The 21,859-nt window shown below is 59.9% G+C and overlaps 7 protein-coding genes and 1 non-coding gene across 8 annotated transcripts; 5 read left to right on the top strand and 3 right to left on the bottom strand.

Moving 5' to 3' along the window:
- Positions 1 to 3,218: 3,218 nt before the first annotated feature.
- Positions 3,219 to 6,089, top strand: P884DRAFT_280705 (MCM2/3/5 family-domain-containing protein; the record flags this gene model as incomplete). Its single annotated transcript, XM_069443466.1, has 2 exons — positions 3,219 to 3,294; positions 3,415 to 6,089. The coding sequence occupies 2 exons, from the start codon at positions 3,219 to 3,221 to the stop codon at positions 6,087 to 6,089; spliced, it is 2,751 nt and encodes a 916-aa protein (XP_069294058.1).
- A 665-nt stretch (positions 6,090 to 6,754) lies between these two features.
- Positions 6,755 to 8,366, bottom strand: P884DRAFT_264517 (Ribokinase-like protein). Its single transcript, XM_069441858.1, has 2 exons — positions 8,286 to 8,366; positions 6,755 to 8,077 (listed from the first exon to the last, which is right to left on the bottom strand). The coding sequence occupies exons 1-2, from the start codon at positions 8,296 to 8,298 to the stop codon at positions 6,849 to 6,851; spliced, it is 1,242 nt and encodes a 413-aa protein (XP_069294057.1). The 5' UTR covers positions 8,299 to 8,366; the 3' UTR covers positions 6,755 to 6,848.
- A 755-nt stretch (positions 8,367 to 9,121) lies between these two features.
- On the top strand, positions 9,122 to 11,793 carry P884DRAFT_251157 (adenylate cyclase associated N terminal-domain-containing protein). Its single transcript, XM_069440682.1, has 4 exons — positions 9,122 to 9,567; positions 9,681 to 10,280; positions 10,340 to 10,865; positions 10,955 to 11,793. Exons 1-4 carry the CDS (start codon positions 9,524 to 9,526, stop codon positions 11,402 to 11,404), a joined length of 1,620 nt encoding a protein of 539 aa, XP_069294056.1. The 5' UTR covers positions 9,122 to 9,523; the 3' UTR covers positions 11,405 to 11,793.
- Positions 11,794 to 11,995: 202 nt separating this feature from the next.
- On the top strand, positions 11,996 to 12,092 carry P884DRAFT_t170. Its single transcript has one exon. It is a non-coding gene; the product is annotated as a tRNA-Leu (tRNA).
- A 630-nt stretch (positions 12,093 to 12,722) lies between these two features.
- On the bottom strand, positions 12,723 to 14,978 carry P884DRAFT_280702 (SWI/SNF complex-like protein; the record flags this gene model as incomplete). Its single annotated transcript, XM_069443465.1, has 3 exons — positions 12,723 to 14,165; positions 14,268 to 14,794; positions 14,870 to 14,978. The coding sequence occupies 3 exons, from the start codon at positions 14,976 to 14,978 to the stop codon at positions 12,723 to 12,725; spliced, it is 2,079 nt and encodes a 692-aa protein (XP_069294055.1).
- A 514-nt stretch (positions 14,979 to 15,492) lies between these two features.
- Positions 15,493 to 16,754, top strand: P884DRAFT_251152 (uncharacterized protein; the record flags this gene model as incomplete). The annotated part of the gene is made up of 1 exon (XM_069440681.1): positions 15,493 to 16,754. The coding sequence occupies exon 1, from the start codon at positions 15,699 to 15,701 to the stop codon at positions 16,752 to 16,754; it is 1,056 nt and encodes a 351-aa protein (XP_069294054.1). The 5' UTR covers positions 15,493 to 15,698.
- Positions 16,755 to 16,982: 228 nt separating this feature from the next.
- Positions 16,983 to 18,976, bottom strand: P884DRAFT_264509 (uncharacterized protein). Its single transcript, XM_069441857.1, has 2 exons — positions 18,486 to 18,976; positions 16,983 to 18,393 (listed from the first exon to the last, which is right to left on the bottom strand). The coding sequence occupies exons 1-2, from the start codon at positions 18,798 to 18,800 to the stop codon at positions 17,074 to 17,076; spliced, it is 1,635 nt and encodes a 544-aa protein (XP_069294053.1). The 5' UTR covers positions 18,801 to 18,976; the 3' UTR covers positions 16,983 to 17,073.
- Positions 18,977 to 19,637: 661 nt separating this feature from the next.
- On the top strand, positions 19,638 to 21,845 carry P884DRAFT_251146 (uncharacterized protein). The gene is made up of 3 exons (XM_069440680.1): positions 19,638 to 19,887; positions 20,006 to 20,186; positions 20,297 to 21,845. The coding sequence occupies exons 1-3, from the start codon at positions 19,721 to 19,723 to the stop codon at positions 21,830 to 21,832; spliced, it is 1,884 nt and encodes a 627-aa protein (XP_069294052.1). The 5' UTR covers positions 19,638 to 19,720; the 3' UTR covers positions 21,833 to 21,845.
- The last annotated feature ends 14 nt before the right edge of the window (positions 21,846 to 21,859 follow it).

Here is a 21,859-nt window from a genome sequence, read left to right as displayed (position 1 = left end):
CATCCCGAGTTCGGTTCTTCTATGGTCGGTTGCCCTCTGCGGTACCCTTGCTCACAGGTGGCATAAGACCCTCTGAGGACAGGGATGTCCCTAAAGAGTCACCGACGCCTCCTGCGATGTACGAGGATCGCCTTGATGTTTCCATAAACAAGCCGGTATCGGTAGGCTCGCTTAGAGGTCCCGGGCCGGAATGTGGCAGATCCCGGCCCGATACTGTCGGTCCCTTCGGCTCTCGATGCCAAGCCAGGTATGCTACCGGACTGCCACCCATATTCCAATCCGAAAGCCTCCCGTGTTCCGTTCTGTTTTCTCGAAGATAGGCGTTGAATCACCGCATGGGCGCTGCGTCGAATTGGGTTAAACCCATGATTTTTTTTTATCCCTGATCACTTCTTCTCTGGGACGGGGCTGGATGACGAGGCGCTCCGACGCACGCAAACTTCCGTGAATTAAGCACCCCGTCGAGAAGATAGGCCTGATCCTGTTTCGGCACGGGGTGAAATCGGACATGGCTTGAATTAAGCATACCTATCTGTAGGCGGTATACCCCGAAGTTCCAGACATTCCCCGCACCTAATCCCAGAACAATTTGCGATTGATAGCGTCATTGGCATTACTCTTGGTCCGATTCGCCCCTGCTCTACTGATCACACGCACATTGTGCCAATTGCGGCTTTGCCAACTGGTGCCACCACTCGAACGTCCCTCTGTAGGTTGTGGCTTTCTATCCTCGTTAGCCTCGTGTTCACGCGCGTTGCCGTGCCTCTGAAGAGTGCCGGATCGTGGCGTTTGGTATCGACAACATCTCTACCCGTTTAGCCGCTTCCCATTGGCCTTTACAGCTTGCAAGTTCCCGTCCGTTGCTGCAAGTCGGGCGGATCTGCACGGTGGCTCTGCACTCTCCTTTTCCCCGCCGTGGTTCTGCAGGCGGCTTTCCCCAGCCAGCATCTACCATTGGTAATTTTCTTCCGCTGGGCTCAAGCGGGTGTCACCTGGTGGGAAGGGGTCAGGGCATTGAACAGGCCCGTTATCGCCAGGGGCACCGCTCTTCTCGAGCATTTGTCTCTGCCATGATTCCCTTTCTAGAGCCACGTTGTTGATCAGAAGAACAATACCCCGAGTACTGTGCGTATGTACCGAGTACTGTACGTACAAGGCAACGGGAGTGCGCTAGCATTGACAGGGACGTACATGTATGTACCTCGTACACACGAACGCCATCAGTGCCCAGATGCCTGCCGCAGTTCGGAACGGAGTTAGTTCGTAATACCCCGACAGGGAGGCAAAATTCACGAATACCCAAGCTTGCCGGCTGTACGAGACCATGCAATCAGGGTCATACTGAATATCATCAGGTGGCAGTGGCTCGAGTTGGACCAAGGGCTGACACGACAGGAATGAGGGTCTCGGGATGGTCATTGATTGCTTGTCCCGATTTCCCAGCCTCTGATCAGTGACTAAAAGAAGCATGAGAGCTACAAGCACGGATTCATAAGTACTCTGTACAGTACATACATACGGAACTCGTACCTAGTGCAGGGCTAGAAGACAGGCTCTCACTCGTTGCCCAGCAGTCTGGTAACCAATCGAATTGCCTAGCAAACGTAGGGGGAGGCCCACGCGATCTTTGAGAACAGCACCGGCAAGTCGAATGCAAGACACTTCGCAGCGAGTCAGCTATATGCTCGGTCCTGTTGGTGGCCACCTTGTCACGGTGAGCAGAGAGCGGCCAGGCTCCTCCTTCTCACTTTCGCTGCCGCCTATGAACAGACTGTACGTGCGACCTGGGAAATCGACTCGAACAAGCGAGCGTAGCGAACTAGGAAAGCAGCCACGCAACATCGGGAGAACTACATTCACACGCACCACTTAAAAAAAAGAAGAGAAAAAAAAACTGCTCCCACGAGTGCGGGGTGTCAAGCGTCGAGGACAGCTCAATATAATGAATAAAAGAATGTTTAAGGCCTTTGTTTGCTGTTGTTTGGCTTTTGATCGATGCCGGAGAACCCCAGAAATGCCCGTCAACAAGCATAAGGAGACACAGGGCACTGACTTTCAAGGGACCAGCAGCTGTCACCCAGTTTCCACAATAGCTCGAGTGAGTTGGCGGCGCTAGAAGGCTTTCCCGGCTGTCAGCATAACTGACGGTGGTGCCAGACCAGCATGCCAGAGTCTGGTCATCCGCGTTGGAAACTGCAGACCACAGACAAACCACTGCAGAAGAGCGGGTTCACGCACCCTGCACCCTGCAACACATGTCTTACCGTACAGTAACTGCTTGTGTTGCGCGTGTTGCGCGTGTTGCGCCTGGTTTCCTTCGGCTGACTCCGACTTGTGCCCGTGGCTATCACGCAAACCACCGGCTTCCTTGGGCAACGGCGAGCTGCCCAAAACGAGTCGACACGTCAGCGAGCGGGGAGAGTGGTCCACTGCAGATATCCAGCAATGCAGAGAGGTTCGGCATCACGAGGAGACCTCTATGGTACAGCACCCTCGGCATGCGGCCAAGTTCATTCTCGAACCCCTTGGAACACGAAGAAGGTCGGAATGGCCTGAGAGTTAATCGGCAGCTCCCTAGAGCGGCCAAGAGGACGAAAATGTTGGGCGCACTGGTGACAGGATAGAAAGTGAGGCGTGTCGAGGCTGCTCAGGGTACATTTGCCGTTGGGCGAAAGGTTCCGCCCTCGCACTCATGGCCCCGACGCGGGGGTCGGGGTCCATAGCGCTTCTGGAGGTTCAAGCGTGGTTCCGTTTCTTGAGCTTCCATTGAACACGGGCGAACATGCCCAAAGCGCAAGGTGCAAGTGCGAGCGTTCCGCCACATTTTGGACGGCGGCAGGAGGGCATCTGTAAAATCAATGGTTTCTCGATGCATTTGTGTATAAGTGTCTACACGTGCCCCAAATCCACCCCTTCCTCGGAAAATAGGCACCAGCTGTCGGTAACAGGCGTTCAGCTGCCAGGACAGTTCGCAGGATACAGGGCAGTGAGGGTTGGTACTGAATTCTGCCTGCCAACGTAGGAAAGCTTGGGCCTGCAATCAATTAAACACATGTCCAGGGGTCGCGCGCTAAAGACGCGCCTTTGCGCGTCGGGGTCGCGTTTTCCAGCTTCCCCCCCACATCCGTAACAATCTCAGCCAGACAGAGCCCGACGCTCTCCGCCCGATCCAAACCAACGCCCTCAACTTCCATACCCCGTCGCTGAAGGACAGCATCATGGACACGTTGATGCTTCAGAGAGACGAGGCCACGCGCGATCGCGTGCGCCAGGCCTTGGAGTTTCTCGATCCCCGTACGACTTCTTTTGTTTTTTTTTTTCCTGCGCTCCCTCCTCCTCCATTCCCCCCCCCCCCCCGCTCCGTCCATCTCTTGAGAATCGAGTAGCCGGTGCTGACCAAGATCCGGGTGGCAGATGATCAACATGCGCGGAGCTACAGGCCAGACATCATCTTGATGCTACAAAAGAACCAACGCAGACTTGTCGTTAACATCGACCATGTCCGCGACCACAATGCCGAAATGGCCGAGGGCCTGCTCTACAATCCCTTCGACTGGACCCTGGCCTTCGATCACGCGCTCAAGGAGATTGTCAAGACAATACCCCAGGCACGGCCCGACCAGGTGGACCCCGACGTCCTGTACTACTGCGCCTGGGCCGGCAGCTTTGGCCTCAATGCCTGCAATCCGCGGACGCTGTCATCGCAGCACCTCAACAGCATGGTCTCGATTGAGGGCATCGTCACGCGCTGCTCGCTGATCCGGCCCAAGATTGTCAAGAGCGTACACTATGCCGAGGCTACCCAGAAGTGGCACTTCAAGGAGTACCGCGACCAGACCATGACCAAGGGCGTGACCACGACGAGCGTCTACCCCACCGAGGACCCAGAAGGCAACCCCCTAATGACCGAGTACGGCTTGTGCACGTACCGGGACCACCAGACCATCTCGATCCAGGAGATGCCCGAGCGGGCGCCTGCCGGCCAGCTGCCCCGAGGTGTCGACGTGATCCTCGACGACGACCTCGTCGACCGGGTCAAGCCCGGCGACCGTGTCCAGCTGGTGGGCATCTACCGGACCCTGGGTAACAGGAATACGAACCACAACAGCGCCGTCTTCAAGACGGTTCTCCTGGCCAACAACGTCGTGGTGCTCTCCACCAAGTCGGGCGGCGGCGTCGCGACGGCCACCATCACCGATACCGACATCAGGAATATCAACAAGATCGCCAAGAAGCCCAAGCTGTTCGACCTGCTGTCCCAGTCCCTTGCCCCCAGCATCTACGGGCACGAGTACATCAAGAAGGCCATCCTCCTGATGCTCCTCGGAGGCATGGAGAAGAACCTGGAGAACGGCACCCACCTGAGGGGCGACATCAATATCCTCATGGTCGGCGACCCCTCGACCGCCAAGTCCCAGCTGCTTCGCTTCGTCCTCAACACCGCCCCGCTGGCCATCGCAACCACCGGTCGCGGCTCTTCGGGCGTCGGTCTCACCGCGGCCGTGACCACCGACAAGGAGACGGGCGAGCGGCGGCTCGAGGCCGGCGCCATGGTCATGGCTGACCGTGGCGTCGTGTGCATCGACGAGTTCGACAAGATGTCGGACATTGACCGGGTGGCCATCCACGAAGTCATGGAGCAGCAGACGGTCACCATCGCCAAGGCCGGCATTCACACCTCTCTGAACGCTCGCTGCAGCGTCATCGCGGCGGCCAACCCCATCTTCGGCCAGTACGACACCCACAAGGACCCGCACAAGAACATCGCCCTCCCCGACTCCCTGCTGTCCCGTTTCGACCTTCTCTTCGTCGTCACGGACGACATCGAGGACACAAGGGACCGGCAGGTCTCGGAACACGTCCTGCGCATGCACAGGTACCGGCAACCAGGCACGGAAGAGGGCGAGCCGGTACGGGAGAACTCGGGCCAGGCGCTGAATGTGGCGCTCAACAACCAAGCCGATTCGCAGCGGCCGACAGAGGTGTACGAGAAGTACGACGCGATGCTGCACGCGGGCGTAAAGGGGACAGGACGGGGTGCCAACAAGAAGCCCGAGGTCCTGAGCATCCCCTTCATGAAGAAGTACATCCAGTACGCAAAGACGCGCATCAAGCCGGTCCTGACGCAGGAGGCGGCCGACCGCATCGCCGACATCTACGTCGGCCTCCGCAACGACGACATGGAGAGTAACCAGCGCAAGACCAGCCCGATGACGGTGCGTACGCTCGAGACCCTCATCCGTCTCGCCACCGCGCACGCCAAGTCCCGGCTGTCGAACCGCGTCGAGGAGCAAGATGCCGCCGCCGCCGAGTCCATCCTCCGCTTCGCGCTCTTCAAGGAAGTCGTTGAGGACGAATCCCGCAAGAAACGGCGTAAGACGCGCCCTCTCGAAGACGAAGACGACTCCAGCTCCTCCTCCTCCGACGGCGATGCCGACTCGGACGGCGACGAACCGAACGGCACCGCCCGTGGCAGCACCGCGCGCTCCACACGTACCTCCCAACGCCCCGGCAACAACAACACCAACGGCCGTCGCCGCCCAGCCGGCCGTAGGAGACAGGGCACCTCGTCCGACGACGTGGACGGCGCCACGCCCGCGGAAAACGACGAGGACGAGACCGAAGACCTGTACAACGCCACCCCGCGCCGCTCGACGCGCACCACCCGCACGTCCGCCGCCGCCGCCGCCGCCGCCGCCTCCTCTTCCTCCACCCAGCCTTCCTTTGCCTCCTCCATCCCGGCCTCTCAGCTCCGCAGCCAGTCCCAGCGCGACGACGGCGCCGATGCCGACGAATCCCTCGCCTCCGGTACCGCCAACCTCACCGTCTCCGACGCCAATGGCGGCGGCGACGAGGACGAGGACGAAGAAGAAGACCAGGACGAGCGGATCAGCGAGGCCCGCCTCGAGGTGTTCCGCCGCGCGCTGGGCCAGCTCCTCAACACGAGCCTGTTCGAGGAGGACGACTCGGCGGGCGTTGACGAGCTCATTGAGGCTGTCAACGCAAAGGTCGGCCGGCAGCAGCGGTTTACGCGCGAGGAGGCGGTCAAGGCGCTGAGGGAGATGGATGCCAGGAATCAGATCATGTGAGTTCCCCCCCTCCTCTTTTATATATATATATCTAGCGTTTTTCTTTTTTTTATTATATTTTGCCGGGTGGCGCGTGTGTGTCGCTACGGTTTCGGAAGCGAAGCATGCTAACGAGAGGAATCTCAGGTATACCGATGGCGAGCTGGTGTATAAGATCTGATAGGGTGGGTTAATCGGGCCAACTGGCTGTGGGATTGAATGTGGGATTGGGTAAGCCAGACCGGGCTGGGGCTTGAACTTTTCTGGTCCCTCTTTCTTTCTTGTGTTTGTCATTGTCAAAGATGGTTGGGAGAGGCGTTACTTGATGGCATCGCATGGGCATGATGAATGTAGACGGGTACTTTATGAGATAGTCGCGTATGATCTTGTCTCTTTCGTATTACAGCCACGGTGCCAGTTTTCCGGCAGATTGCTTTGGAAAAAAAAAAAAAAAAAACTTAAAAAGGGGCAAAGGGGAATATGTCTTTCCGCTTGCAGGATTGCCAGTTACGATGGAGATCATCTCTAGGGCTCCATAGGTCGTTCGTTCGCCTTTCACTCGGCTTCTGAGGCCCTAATCTGAAATACGTGCAAGTCTTCCACCTTGTCGCCCTCAGCACAATTTACACACCATATTTGGTGGCCATCTCGGTCACATTTCCGCACTCGGACTATATAGTTCGAAACGGAAAGTCGATATGGGCACTTGTCTATTTGATTATGATCCAGGCCGCTCTCTCTATACCTGTTGCCTCGAGAACCAAGGTGACCCTCTGCAAGTCAAAGCCGCTCCTGAAACTCCCGCAACCTGTCTTCCACGCGAACGCCGTTCCACGTCTCGCGTCCTTGCTCGTCTACGCCCAACACCGGGAAGCCGACCTGCTCGATCGCGAAACTGGCCGCTACGTGGCCCCACGCGCAGGCCTCCTCGATCGATTTACCTCTCGCCAAGGCGACCGACAGGCCGCCGAGGAAGGTATTACCCCCGCCCGTCGGATCGACGACTTTCTCCCTCGCATCTCCCTTCCCGTAGCCGTCGCCGTAGTAAGCGGGGATCCACTTCTCGAGACCCGGGTCGATCTCGATCTCCTCCCGCGCGACGCGGCCCTCTTCGTCCTGCATCAGGCCGGCAAATAGCGCCTCCATGTCGATGTCCGGGGTGAGACCGCCGCGGATGTATTCCTTCTTCTTCTTGGGCTTGGACGCCGCCTGGTCCCCGCCCGCACCGCCGCGACCGCCGCCGCCGGCGCCGGCGATCACCTTCTTCTTCCTGCCGCCGTTGCGGGCAACGAAGCAGCCCTTGTCCCCGGCGCGGACCACGAGGGTGTAACTCTGGAGCGGCATGCTGGCGAGCAGCTGCTCGCAGGCGCTCTCGACGGCGGTGGTGCTGACGGCGCCCGTCTCCGGGTCCAGGCCGTCGCCGCCCAGGAAGCCGGCCAGCTCGGCGTGGTTCGGCGAGCAGATGTCCACCATCGGCAGGGTATTGGTGCAGTTGAGCAGCTCGGACGGCACACAGAGGTCCGGCACGGGCTCCCAGATGACGAGCGGGCGGGTGTACCCTTCGCCGCGGGGGTCGTGAGGAGGCAGGGAGGAGAAGTAGGCGGCCTTGCGCCGGGCGAGGATGTCGGTCACGAGCTCCTGACACCGCCGGGGGCTGCAGATCAAGTGGATCGCCTTGGCCTGGAGCAGGGGCGGGGTGAGGTCCTCGGCCACGAGGCGCTTCTTGGGCGTGGTGTAGCGGAACGCGCGGCGCTCCGAAGCGTCGGTGTAGCCGTTCCAGCCGCGGGTGGTGAGGCGGGACGGATCGTAGCGGAACAGGGCCGAGGTCTGCCAGCTGTCGATCTGGGACTTGATCGATGGGGGGAAATCAGAGCCCTGGTCGACTATCCAGCCGACCGTCTTGGAGGACGGGGGCGGAGAGAAGAGGCGGGCGCCGAGGGCTGAGTAGGAGCCGGCGCCGCCGAGGACGTCGCGGGCTGGCGGCTTCGGTGGGAGAAACTCAATCTCGTCTGGGCAATGTGTCAGCAACGGTCGACTACCCTAGAGGGGACGAAATCTCATGATTGCTAACTCTAAAACCTCACTGGGGTGGAGGCTTGAGCGGTAGACACGAATGGTGAAGGGACGAGGCAGTGGCGTGATAAGTGTCGGACACCGCGCTGAATCCAACCAAACCCCCTTTCTTTCGTGGTCGGTAACTCGCTGTGCATGACATACCGATGATAAACATGCCCAATGTGACAAAGTCAATCTCCTGAGTTTCTGAGATGTCCTGGACGACCCCGACCGGCCCCGTCTCATCCGGGTCCCGGTCTCCGGAGCCCCTGTCCGGGTTGACCTCCGGGTCCGAGGGCCGGGGTGCAAGAACCATGCTGATCGCAGCACCCGGCTTGGCGCGGTGCCGCAGGAGAGAGAGAATTGATTTGTATTCTGGGTATGAGCAAGTCGGACGCCTCGGAGAGGGAAGAGTGCCGGAAACTTGGGAATGTTCGTTTGTTGATCGAAGGTCTGGATGAGAGCGACTGTTACAAAAAATCTATAAGAGAGGGAAGCACCAAAGAAGAGAAAAAAAATATTAAAATAAATAAATCACATTAGGATGTTGTCCATTCAGGGCTGGCTGAGACACGAAGGCTAGGCCGTCAGTGGCTGCGATTCACTTGCGAGAGATAGTAGGGAAAGTACGGATTGAGCGCTTTGCATGACATGTGCAGCTCTCGAGGCTCGCAGCATGAGCATACGGGGTCTGCGGTGCTCAAGCGATTGATGGCCTCGACTGGCAGAACAGGAAAGAGCCGTTCGATGGATTGTGCTGCTTTCCGATGCAATGCGGCTGCACTGCCGATGCCAGAACCCGTCCTAGTTTGCTCAAAATTAGTAGGATTGCATTCTACATCTAACTTTTCCTACTTGTAATCCATTCACTTGCACGTGGGAGATGCCCGGCAGGAGCTCCTCTCACTCCATCCTCTTATCTCTATACATACTGCGTTAAGTACGGTATTACACAGCAGTTTCGAGAAGGGCACAAAACTCGCTTCAGGTCCAGCGAGCATGACGGTGATTGGACGGGGCATTGCCGGGACCCCTCCGACCACCACCACCCCTGTCGTAGCTTCTGGAGCTCTTGCCCGTCAGGGGGTGTGCGTCAACTGTCTGCTCAGGCCATCCACGTTTTGGGAGCCGCGCCAACTCGTGCTCTTTTGAATCCCTAATAATCCTGTCACCTACCTGATTCTGCCTGCCATCTCGAGACGGGAGTGGTCGCCGGCACACGATAAAGAAACTCGACCCGTCATCCTCCCCGGAGACTGAGCGCCCCGTGTGCGCCGCTACCCCTCTCCGCGAAGGCGAGGTGTCTACTTCGTACTCCGTATCTCGTTCCTGCCTCGATCCAAACCGACTTCGAGTCGAAGTGCTGTCTGATCACGCTGCCTTGTCGCACCTGGCCCAACATGGCGACCAATCCCATGCACAACCTGACAACCCTGATCAAGAGGTGCGCAACGCGGCCGCCCTCTACCCCCCCTTTCCCTCCTCCTGCGGCCGAGGCCGTGCTGTGTCCCTTTGGGCCGCAAACGCCGCTTCATGACGCTGACCGAGAAACACCAGGCTCGAGGCTGCCACATCTCGCCTCGAGGACATCGCACAGGCATCCTTCGAACAATACAACTCTACACCCACCCCCCCTCAGCACGCCGGCGTCGCTGCCGGCCCTCCCGCCCCTGCATCCCCCGCCCCGCCCCAACCGGCGACAGCGCCTAGTCCGCCGGCCGCCCCCCCCGAGCCCCTCCCCGAGTTTATCGAAGAATTTGACAACCTCATCGACCAGTCGCTTGCCAAATGGCTCAAGATTAGCAACGATGTGGGCGGCGTAGTTGCCGAGCAGGCCGTCAAGGTTGTCGAGGCGTTCAAGGAAGAGCGCAAGTTCCTGCTCATCACGACCAAGGCGAAGAAGCCCGATCTCCAGGGCGCCGACATGGCTGTGTTCCAGGACCTCGTGAAGCCGATCGGCGCCCTCATGACGGCTGTCGGGAACATCAAGGACCTGAACCGCGGCGACAAGCACTACAATAACCTCTGCACCGTGGCCGAGAGCATCATGGGTTTGGCCTGGGTGACCATCGACGTCAAGCCGTTCAAGCACATCGAGGGAAGCCTTGCCGCCGCCGAGTTCTGGGGCAACAAGATCCTGACGGCCAACAAGAACAAGTGAGCCACTTCCTTCTGGAAACATCTGCGCGGTCCAAACTTCCTAACGCGTGTGATAGGGACGAGCAGCAGATCGAATGGGTCAAGGCATTCTACCAGGTCTTCCGCGACCTCACCGACTATGTCAAGAACTACTTCCCCAATGGCATTCCCTGGAACCCGAAGGGCGTGCCGGCGGCCGAGGCCGCCAAGGCCGTCAACTCGGCACCCCCTGCCCCGGCAGCGCCCGCAGCTAGCGGTGCTTCCGCTGCCGCTCCCAGCCCCCCTCCTCCGCCGCCTCCGCCGGGCCCGCCCCCCGTCCTCAAGATCAACGAGCAAAAGTCGGAGCCGAGCCCGGCAAGCGGCCTCAGCGCCGTCTTCTCGGAACTCAACAAGGGTGAGGCGGTCACCAAGGGTTTGAGGAAGGTGGACAAGTCCGAAATGACACATAAGAACCCATCTCTGCGCGCCGGCTCGACCGTTCCCGACAGCGGTTCCTCGGTTCGCGGAAAGAGCCCTGCGCCCCCGGGCACCAAGCCCAAGCCCGAGAGCATGCGGGTCAAGAAGCCGCCCAAGAAAGAGCTTGAAGGCAACAAATGGACAATTGTGCGTCCCCTTTGTCTTTCTACATTTCTGCCTCTCATGAGAGCCTCCAAGGCATACTGACCTTTTCTGCCTCCTCGCCCGCTCTCCAGGAAAACTTTGACAAGTCACCCGAGCCCATCGAGCTTGAGGTCTCCCTGACGCACTCGATCCTCATCTCCAAGTGCAACAATGCTACTATCATCCTCAAGGGCAAGGCCAATGCGGTGACGGTCGAGAACACCAACCGGGTCTCGCTCATTGTCGAGTCGCTCGTCTCGACCGTCGACGTGGTCAAGTCGCAGAACTTCGCCCTACAGGTCCTCGAAACCATCCCGACCATTCTCATGGACCAGGTCGACGGTGCCCAGATCTACCTGAGCAAGGAGAGCTCCTCTACCCGCGTCTACTCGAGCAAGTCGGCGAGCATCAACCTCAACGTCCTCACCGGCGACGGCGACGACGCCGACTACAAGGAGCTCCCGTTGCCCAGCCAGATCTGCTCCTGGTGGGACGAGGGCAAGGGCGAGGTAGTGAACGAGATCGTCTCCCACGCCGCTTGAGCGAGCGGATGCGTGTGGCAGCAAAAGCGGGCGGCGGGTGAGAGGAGCAAAGTCTGGTACAAGGGAGGGGAAAGAAAGAGCTTTGGATCCGGATGTGCTATTTTGTACAAAGATCAGACACCCAACCAAGTGCGGAGTCAGCCGCACCACCTGAAGCACATTTACCCCATGTTATCGGCGGCCGGCCACCCCTTGCTGCCGAGACCACTCCCACGCCACAACTGACATCTGCCGGTGCTTCGCCTTGCGGGTTCCCAAATGGATACTAACCCTTGATGGCCAGAGTGCGGCCTTCACATGCTTGAAGACGTCGCCTTTCGACCGTTGCTGTCGTGACCGTGTCGCAGTCGAGACCCCAACCTTGTGACGCCAACCAGATGCTGCGGCCCGCGTCGTGGCACACGTCGCAAGCGTCGCTAACTTCTCCTGGTTCCACTAATACGTACACTTCATGCGCTTCCACGATCGGGTTCAACGTAGGGATCCATAATGTAACTTATGCATGATTCGTTGCAATGCAATTTAGTGGAATCGTAGGCAGTCGAGCAACTGCTTCTGATAGGATCATGGACAGGAGTTCCCTAAGATAAGGGCGGAATGGCCGAGTGGTCTAAGGCGGAGGATTTAAGTATTTTCTTAAATCTCCTCTTCTCGAGAGAGAGCGTGGGTTCGAACCCCACTTCCGTCATTGTTGCTTTTTAGTTTGTTGATTCGGGCTTTTTTGTCTTCCTCGGGCCTTCTGAAATGAACCTCTTTGATATGAACGTTTTGATACCGCTCTCCGAACGAGCCAGGAGCACAGGAGGACGGGTCAGAAGATAATCAACCACTTGGTATGCTGCACATGCAAGCAGTCTGCGCCTGTAGGGTGCTAATCCCTCGGTGCGCCCGCAAGTTCGCGCAAAGTTCGCCGAGGCTGGTTTCTTGCGTTCACAAGCCGGCTTTACGGAGCACAACCCCGTCCTAAAACGTTGACGGACAAACAACACAGGGGGGTAGAACTTGAAACGACAAAGAAAAAAAAATGATGAGTTACTGGGGACTAGTATAACAGACTTCTCGCCCTTCAGTTCAGCAATTTAGGCCTGTTGACCAAGTCATGTTCTAGCCCCGATTCCACTCCACTCACGATCTTGGTTTAATACATCCCAAAGAGGAAAAACAAAAGGATGACTTCTTGTCTGTTCATACAGCATCTGACCAAGAGTACCCCCATCCATCCCTCCCAACCCCTGACGCCGAAAAAAGAAATATGAAGCCAAACGAACCCGACGAAGAGAATGGGCATCATCACCACCTCAAGAGAAAAAAACGGAGCTTAAGCCTCGTAGCTCTTGATTGGCCCCTCGGCACTCAACGGCTGCACGGCCCCCGGGGCAGGCGGGGCGTGGAAGCTCATGCGCGGAATGTCGGTGGAGATCTCCTGGGCCATGCGCGCGCCCTGCTCACCGCCGACGGCGACGGCCTGCTTGAGGGCCTCCTGGACCTCGCGCACGCGGCGCTTGAACGCGAGACGGTCGAGGAACAGCTGCTGGCGGGCGCGCTCCAGCTCGCGGCGCTCCGCCTGCAGGATCGCCTCCATCTCGTTGAAGTACTTGAGCTTGAGCTCCATCTTCTCCAGCGTGACGTTGACCGCCGCCGACACCAGCCGCGTCATCTCGCGCTCCTCGTGGGACGCGAGGCCGCCGGCCCGGGCGCCCACGGCGGCGAGCGGGATGTTCGCCAACGAGGACGTGGTGGACGTGGTGGTTGTGGTTGTGGTTGTGGTTGTGGCCGTGGTCGTCGTGGTCGTCGTTGTCGTCTCTTGCCTGGCGTCGACATCCATCGAGTCGCTGCCGTCCTTTTCCTTGCCCTTGCCGTTAGCCTGGCCATCGCCTTGCGAGCCGCCCTCGAGCTTGTTCCGGAGGTTCTGTTTCAGGATCTCAGCCGACTTGTTAGCGGCGGCCGCCGTGCTAGCAGGATCCGCCAGGCTGGCGAGGAAGCCGACCACCGACATGACCGGGTTGTCCGTCTGGCTGAACGGAAGCTGACCGCCATGGCTGCCCAGCATCTGGAGCCCGATCGGGGCATCCAGCCTCTCGGACTCGAGGTACTTGTCCTCAATGTCGAGCTGCAGGAACTGGAGCACGCACTCCTCGCGTGTTCGGGTGCCCACATAATCGGCGATCTCGCCCCAGTCCTCATCGTAGCGCTCGAGCGCCTCGAGAAGTCGGAGAATCTCGGCGTCGCTCCACGGTGCGTCCCTATCGAGAATGGACGAGTACGTGGGGTTCTCCATGCGGGTGTAGTGGGCGCTCGTCTGGTTGCCCGGCAGACGTCCTTCGAGGTAGCAGCTCGGGCAGAGGTCGTACTTTGCCTTGTTATTCGGGTCGGATTGCGAACTGTGATAGTAGATGCGGGTGCAGTCGGTGCCGCAGTTGAAGCAGTTGACCTTTGCGATTGGAGCCTTGGGGAGCTCGTCGGTGCCCGACACACCATTAGTCGTCGGCGTTTCCCCGTTGGTCTTGCCGTCGCTCTTGTTGAGCTTGTTATGCTTGGCATTCGCCTCGTAGATGTTGCGGCCGACTTCCAGATTGAGCTCAGTCTTGGGTGCCGGGGTGGCAGAAGCCTTGGCATCGGTATCTTTGTTCGGCTTGCCCTCGGTGACGACGGGGTCGGCGGCTGGTTGCCAGGGCTGGAGGCCGCGAGGGGTGTCGCAGATGATCTTGAAGTGACCGGTAAAGGGCGGGCCAATGTGGGATGGCCGCTGATCAGCATCGACCTGAACGGCCGTTTAGCATTGAACACCAGAAAAAGAAAGGGGAGAGAATAAAGAAAGAAAAAGAAAAAAAGAAAAAAAACTGGGGTTACTCATCCAACTTACTTGGTAGTTGATAAGGCCCCACTGCTCCAGGAAAGCATGTACGCGCATGATGGCGCACACATCACCGGCGAGGTTGCGCCGGCAGGCGGTGACGGTCAGGTATTCGACCGGATTCAGGCGGTAGGCATTAATCATGAAGTCGCGGTAGTCCTTGTACACTGCAGGAGTCTTGCTCCGGTTCCGGTTGTTGAAGAACTCGGGCAATGCTTTCCGCTCGATGTTGTGGATGGTGTTCATGTCGAACCAGGTGCTGTAGCTCGGAAGAACAATGGCATGTGTCTGAGAGATCAAGTGCTGCCTCGCAGCGTTCTCGACGTGCTCCTTCGTCTTGGTCTCGCCAGAACCGTCCTGACCGGAGGCTTCGGCCTGCACGGGCTCGTTCTTTGGCGCGTCGCCCATCTCCTCGTCCTGTCCAGTCGTCTCGGCAGGTGGGCCTTCGGGGGCGTCGAGGGGGTTGTCTGATGAGGCGCCGGGCGCGGGAGTCGTGCTGTCTTGCTTGATCGCAGGGTCCTCGCCCATTTGCACGTCTGAATGAATGCAATGCCCGGGTTAGCAGTGTTGCAGGAACGAACTTGCCAAGGCATAGTACGGGTGCGGCATACCTTCGTTCTGCTCATTGGCATCAGGAAGAGGCGGTTGCGCTAGGATCGGGTTGGCGCTCGGCGACGCGCCGTTCGTTGGCGTGCCGTAGCTAGCCGTACTTTCATCCATTGCGACGACGGGGAAGTGATGAAGCTGTCGACGTCGGGACTCGGGAAGTGCTGGAACCGGCCAAAGCAGATTTGTGAGCTGCCAATCAGGGCCGATGATAAGGGGCGCGCGTATCGACTTGGAAGGTGCAAGTGCGAGGGACGTGCGGACAGTATGCGGATGGAGCCCCGATGTTTGTCGGCACAGATGGCTGTGTTGGCGATGGCTGCAAGGGGTCGGTTCGTGATGGGTCGCGTTGGAGAATTGTTCGCGGCAAGCCAAAGCGAGAATTCCCCGTGCACGGGCCATTCATTCTTGCTGAAGCACCAGAATCACGTGGCTAAATCCCAGCCACATCCTTTGGCTGCTGCGCCACAGATGTTCCCACGGGGGGGCTGGTGAGATTGCGCACCGCCACGAACGTGCGCCCGGTTTCGGACGGCTTTTTTTGACGCAAGGCCAGTCCGGGGTAAGTGGTAAAAGTGGCTCTCTGGTGGGCCTGGCCGATGCTAACCTCGGGCCGCTTCAATCCGCACTCGAATTGAAGTCCGTCAGATCTGGGGGTCTGGGAAAGCGCGGATTAATCCGTTCACTCGGTCCCGTCCGTTCCTGTTGGGTCTCTTTTCCCTCCAGTGATCTCTGACAATCACACACGCACGATCAGCCTGCCGGCCAGCTACTTCCATCCAATCCCTAAAATAGCTAATCAACCACCACCGACCTTACCTTACACCGGGAACCATGATTTCGGCCGGCCGCCGGGTGTTCTCGGCGCTCGCCCGCCCGACACTCCGGAATGCGACGACTCCGGCCTTCGCCGCCGGGTCCCCCGCCGCCCTGCGCCGCCTACTCTCGGCTCTCGCCATTCTCGAGCAGCGTGACGGCAAGCTCAACACGGGCTCGCTGAGCGCCATCAGCGCGGCGCAGAAGCTGGGCGGGTCGGTCCACGGCTTCGTCGCGGGCAGCAACATCAAGCCGGTGGCGGAGGAGGCGGCAAAGGTGGAGGGCGTCGAGAAGATCATCGCGGTGGACAACGGGGCGTACGACAAGGGCCTGCCGGAGAACTACGCGCCGCTGCTGGTCGAGAACATCAAGAAGGGCGGCTACACGCACGTGGTCGCGGGCAACACGGCCTTTGGCAAGAACGTCATGCCCCGCTTGGCGGCGCTGCTCGACTCGCAGCAGATCTCGGACATCACGGCGATCGAGGACGACAAGACGTTTGTGCGGCCCATCTATGCCGGCAACGCGATCGCCACGGTCGAGTCGTCGGACGCGGTCAAGGTGATCACGGTCCGCGGCACCGCCTTCCCCGCCGCCAAGGTCGGGAGCGGGTCGGCCGCGGTCGAGGAGGGCGTGGATCCCAAGGCGGAGAGCGCGACCGAGTGGGTGTCGGAGGATCTGGCCAAGTCGGACCGGCCGGACCTGGCGACGGCGAGCAAGGTGGTGTCAGGCGGGCGCGGGCTCAAATCCAAGGAGGACTTTGACAGGATCATGATGCCGCTGGCCGACTCGCTGGGGGCTGCGGTCGGCGCCTCCCGCGCCGCGGTGGACAGCGGGTATGCGGACAACAGCCTGCAGGTCGGGCAGACGGGCAAGGTGGTGGCGCCGGAGCTGTACATGGCGGTGGGCATCTCGGGGGCGATCCAGCATCTGGCGGGCATGAAGGACAGCAAGGTGATTGCGGCGATCAACAAGGACCCGGACGCGCCGATTTTCCAGGTGGCGGATGTCGGGTTGGTGGGGGATCTGTTCGAGAAGGTGCCCGAGCTGACGGAGAAGCTGAAGAAGGCATAGAGTTGAAGATTTGGTTCCCGGTTCCCGTTTGTTATTTTTTTTATAGTACAATGTACAAATTTTTCAACCGATGCTGGTGAGATGCCCACTCCCACTGGTGCATGCATATCCATGCGTACAGCTGTACAATTGTGCGTGCGCACACTCTCGTACACTCGCTACTCTCTGGCCTTCTTTCTCCCTCCCTCCCTCTCTCTCTCTCTCTCTCTCTCTCTCTCTCTCTCTCTCTCTCCCTCTCCCTGTTGCCCATTTTTTTATCTCCCTCTCCCACACACTTTCTCTCTCAATCGGGGAATATACAGTACGCAGTGCGCCCCATTCATGCCAGCACGGCGAGCATGTCCCGCGTCCTCGTAAACTTCTCCCTCTCCTTGCCCACCTTCTTGCCCCTCTCCCGTTCGGCGGCGTCGATCTTCCTCCACCCGTCCCAGTGGACGACCCTGGCGGAAGTGTCGGGCGGCACCTCGGCCTTGACGGCGTCCCAGCCGCCGAGGTCGACGGCGCCGCCGGACCGGTCGTCGTTGAGGAAGGGTACGCGGCCGCCGGGAGCCAGCCAGTCCTCGGCGAGGGCGTCGGCGGTCGAGAAGGCGTCCTCCATGGTGGACGCGATGACGCCGGTGGGGCCCCGCTTGACCCAGCCGGCGCAGTAGAGACCCGGGAAGGTGCCCATGTCCATGGCGGCGTCCCGGCCGCGCTCCTCGTGCCGGACGCGGCCGCGGCCGTCGTTGCTGATGACGCCCCAGCGGTCGTTGAAGGGGATTCCGAGCGGGGCGAACTCGGGCAGCGGGGTGGACCGGTAGCCGATGGAGCGGAAGGCGATCGCGGAGGGGAGCGTGGCCGGCGGCGATGGCGGGTAGGACGGGAGGGCGTAGGCGTTGGGGTCAAAGGCGGACGGGGCGAGGGTGGTGCGGGTGAATTTCGCGGCTGCGAGACGGGCCGGGTCGGTGGGCGAGGGGAGGAAGGCGGCAGGGGAGAGAAGGAAATCGAGGGACCAGGACTTCTGGTTCGAGGCGGTGGTGCTGGAGGGTGGGGTGGGGGAGCCCTTGAGGAGGACCTCCATGAGCCGGCGGGGGGCGCGCGGCAGGGACTTGAGATCCGGGGGTACGAGGGAGGTGTCGATAGGGTGGAAGGCGACCGAGGGGAGGCGCATCAGCTCGCGGATCTCCTTGATGGTGAAGGCGGCCTGCATGGGGCCCCGGCGGCCGACGATGTGCACGCGCCGGATCTTGCTCCTGGACAGCGTCTCGATGGCGTGCTCTGCGATGTCGGACTTGCGGAGGACGTCGACGTTCTCGAGGAGCATGCGGGCCACGTCCAGGGCCACGTTTCCCTGCCCGATAATGACAGCCTCGTCACCCCGGGTGAGGTCTGGGCCGAGGTCGGCGTGCTCCGGGAGGCCGTTGTACCAGCCGACGAACTCGCGGGCCGAGTAGACGCCCTTGAGGTCCTCTCCGGGCACCCCGAGCGTCCTGTCCTTGGCAGCGCCGTACGAGAAGACGACGGCATTGTAGTGACGGAGGATGCTTGCCAGCGGAACGGTGGCGCCGTCTGGGTGGTCGCTCTTGGTGCCGACCGAGACGTTTCCGATGAAGGTAAAGTCGGGAGAGGAAGCCACCTCCTCGAACTTCTCCTGGCAATTCTGCAGCGGGCGACGGGTACGAAGGGAAAAAATTCGTGAATCAGCCGCCATGGCCTATTCGGAAGGGAAGCTGCGTGGTAGGGAAAACGTACCTTCACTTCGGGGTGGTCCGGGGCAACGCCGAACCTGACCAAGCCAAAGGGGACGGGCAGCGCCTCGTACATGTCGACCTTGGCGCCTTGGATTCTGGACATGGCCCTGTAAGCGGTGTAGAACCCGGCCGGCCCGGAGCCGATGATAGCAAGCCGGAAGGGTCGTCCATCGCGGGTGGACGGAGTAGACGGAGCCGTCGACAGGCTCCGTGAGGCGAGCGCGCCGCCGCCGAGTAAGGAACTAAACGACGAAGCGCTGAGCGCTCGTCTCGAGGGCGCACATGGTCGAGCCCTGACGAATCGAACGCGCACCATGATGGCAGGTGTCAGGTGTCGATTTGGGCCCCGTTTCGTGTGCACGCTGAGAGAGATTGGAGACGTTGATGTCCTGCGCTCACTGCATGATGAATGATTGATGAAGTTCACTGATTTGAGTCAAAGTTGGACACCGGGATCCGCTCCGTCACAGAGGCTGACGGCAGCGGGTTTAGTGGGGGGGAGAACCCGGTCGCAGCGCTCGGGAAGCGTACCATCACCGGCGGACCTCCGAATGCGGGTGCTCCACTTCGCAGTATAAACTGCCCGGAATCCGCACATCTTACTGCGTATACACACTAATCCGTACAGATAAGGAACCCCAGGTACTTAACGTGCTGAGTTAAAATACGGATGGTTATACTTCGTACTCCCCACAGTAGGAGACCAGTGTCATTTAGTCCGTCCGGGAAATCAGAACAACCTGATCTAGGTCGCGCTCGAATGCTGGTGTCAATTAGCAGATTTGAGGTGCGGATTGCGAGTACCTTAAACAGGGATTTTGAGCGCATTTAACTTCAATCATTTCACTTTTAATGTCGCAATGGGTCACGTAATCCGTACGAATTACATAACGTTACATACCTTATGTCAATCTGGAAGTACAGAATTACATAGGTGCTTTGGCGCTGCGGTCCTGCTTTGCGGTGTGTGCGCCACCTCACACCCGCCGGGGCAGCAGGCGGCTCAGCGCTTACACGCAGCGGTTGCCCTGCCAACACCACGTTAAATAGATTCCAGGCTCCCGCAATGCGACTTGCTTCCTCACCGCGCTCTCGCGCTCTTACGTCAACCGGTCGTCATATTCCAAGAAAGACGAACGATGAAATAAGAGGGAAAAAAAAAAAAAAAAGAGAAAGGAGGGGAAAGAAGAAAAAGAAAGACAAAAAGGGGAGAAATTTCTAGTCGATCGACCAACGATGGGGTCTTCTCGGCCGCCTTTCATGTACCAGCCCGTCAACAGGGACGACGAGCGATTTCCGCCCACGAAATTCGACCCCAAGGCAGTGACTCGGGCGAGCTATGAGTCCAAGAAGCCCAAGCCAAAACCCAATGGCCCGCTTGTCTCGTTCAATCGTCATCCCGAGTAAGGAACTTCCTCGATCCCCCATTCTCCCCTCCCCCCCCTTTTCAAAATTTCAATTCCAATTTCAACCGGTCTCAACCAAGTTTCAGCGGAGACATGGGCTAACAACAACGAGCAGTGCCCACATGGTGCCCAGCGGCCGGTCTCAGTTCCACCCCGTGAGCCGCAGAACCACGGGCTGGATCAAGGCCATGCGCGTTGTGCAAGTGTGTCTCAGGGTCGTCCAGATCACTGCCGCCATCGGCCTCATCGCCGCCGTGGTCGTAGTGGGCCTGATGGGATGGATCATGGCCGTGACGGTGAGCTCTTTCCGGTTGCCGAGAGAACCGCATACATCCACGGGGCAACTCAGTTCGGCCCTGGCTGCGCATGACTAAAAAGACAGACTGGCTGACGGGAATCTCTTCAGCTCGGCCTCGTCATTCTCCATGCTGGTTACAGCGTCTTCCACCATTTCCAGCCAGCGGGTGCCCGCACGCCGGGCTCCTCGGCGGCGTACCAGGCCTTCTCCAGCATCTCCGACCTCTGCCTTCTTCCTCTGTACGCCTATGGCGCCGTCATGACCAGGAGCAAGAATGAAGAATGGAAGACGGCCGCGCCTGAAGATCGCCCCGCGGACCCGGATGTTACGAGGTACATGATGCCCTCCATCTTCTACGGCCTGATCGGCGCCGGTGGCCTGCACCTCCTCTCGTTGGCCATCTCCCTGTGGTTGGCACTCATGTTCTGGCGCATCGCCAAGATGCCCCCAGACATGAACCCCCTGGAGGCCAACCTCACCTCGCGCGCGCACAAGCGGAACAAGTCGTCGGTCGCCACCACCTCGACTGATTCGACCTACTCGGACGAGAAGCCCGGCACGATGCTGTACGACGACGACAGCTCCCGTCCGCCCCCGATTCCCTTCATGCACACTCGTCAGGGCTCCGACGCGTCCTCGGCTTCCCACGACTCCCGCCTGAACCTCCCCAGCCGCCAGTACCAGATCCCCGCCAGCAACCGAAGCTCAGCCACCACCTCGCGGGACTTCAAGCGCATGTCCGCCCCCCCTTCCTCGCACCGCGCCTCCTACACCGAGATCCCCCTCGGCGAGACGGGCTCCTCCTCCAGCACCTCCCGCCCCACCTCCGCGCACGCGTCCCGCCCGAGCACCGGCTCCGTCCCTCCCTACCGCGCCGAGCACGTCTCCCCGGCCCAGATGGCCCAGATGGCCCAGACGGCCCAGACACGCCCCGCCAGGTTCACCGAGACCTGGTACGCCTCGGAATCGCTCATCAACCGCACCCAGCAGCGCAACCGCGCCGTCTACGCCTCCCTCGACGTCTCCGACGACTCCTCTTCGGACTCGGAGAACGAGGCAAACTACACCGCGTCTCCTCGGCCGACGACGAAGACGACGACGACGACGATGACCACGACCGACGAAAACCGTCACCCCAACCCCCTCCGTTCCAACCCGATCATCACCATCAGCACTGCGCCCGCCTCCAAGCCGGCGTCCAAGAAAGAAGGCGCCGCCACCCCGCGCCGGCCCCGGACCCCCTTCTCCCGCCTGCGCGCCTCCGTCCTCTCCACCATCTCCCTCAACGACCGCCGCGTCTCGGGCAGCCAGGACATCACCGACCAACAACAACAACAAGAAGAAGAACGACGACGACGACGGGAGTGGGAGCCGCACAACCGCGACAGCTCCATCCAGCCCGACGCCGACTTCTTTTACGCAAAGCCCTACGGCGAGCTCATTGCCGCCACCCCGCCCATCTTTGTTGGCGGCGCCGGCGGCGGTGGGAAGGAGAAAGATGCCCGGTGTAACCGGGTGGTGTCGTCGGGGAACGATTACGACTTGGGCAGCGGCGGGGCCATCGGGAGGCGGAACGTGAGCGGCAAGGTTGCCGAGGAAGGTATGGCGGGGGCCAGGTGGTCGAGGTACGCGGCTCTGAATTGACGAGCAGGGCAACATTTTTTTTTTTTT

Source organism: Thermothelomyces heterothallicus (genome assembly GCF_042370625.1).
Source record: "Thermothelomyces heterothallicus CBS 202.75 unplaced genomic scaffold P884_scaffold_33, whole genome shotgun sequence".
In the NCBI taxonomy this organism is placed as follows: Eukaryota; Fungi; Ascomycota; class Sordariomycetes; order Sordariales; family Chaetomiaceae; genus Thermothelomyces; species Thermothelomyces heterothallicus.
This window is presented reverse-complemented; position numbering and strand designations above follow the sequence as displayed.

Bases quoted from the DNA above. Each gene is read 5' to 3' on its own strand.
- P884DRAFT_251157 (XM_069440682.1), top strand. From the start codon at position 9,524: ATGGCGACCAATCCCATGCACAACCTGACAACCCTGATCAAGAG. The intron at 10,281-10,339 runs GTGAGCCACTTC...CGCGTGTGATAG, and splicing joins CTGACGGCCAACAAGAACAA to GGACGAGCAGCAGATCGAAT. The intron at 10,866-10,954 runs GTGCGTCCCCTT...CCCGCTCTCCAG, and splicing joins AAGGCAACAAATGGACAATT to GAAAACTTTGACAAGTCACC.
- P884DRAFT_264509 (XM_069441857.1), bottom strand. From the start codon at position 18,800: ATGGTGCGCGTTCGATTCGTCAGGGCTCGACCATGTGCGCCCTCGAGA. The intron at 18,394-18,485 runs GTACGTTTTCCC...CGCCCGCTGCAG, and splicing joins CGGACCACCCCGAAGTGAAG to AATTGCCAGGAGAAGTTCGA.
- P884DRAFT_251146 (XM_069440680.1), top strand. From the start codon at position 19,721: ATGGGGTCTTCTCGGCCGCCTTTCATGTACCAGCCCGTCAACAGGGAC. The intron at 19,888-20,005 runs GTAAGGAACTTC...AACAACGAGCAG, and splicing joins TCGTTCAATCGTCATCCCGA to TGCCCACATGGTGCCCAGCG. The intron at 20,187-20,296 runs GTGAGCTCTTTC...GAATCTCTTCAG, and splicing joins GATGGATCATGGCCGTGACG to CTCGGCCTCGTCATTCTCCA.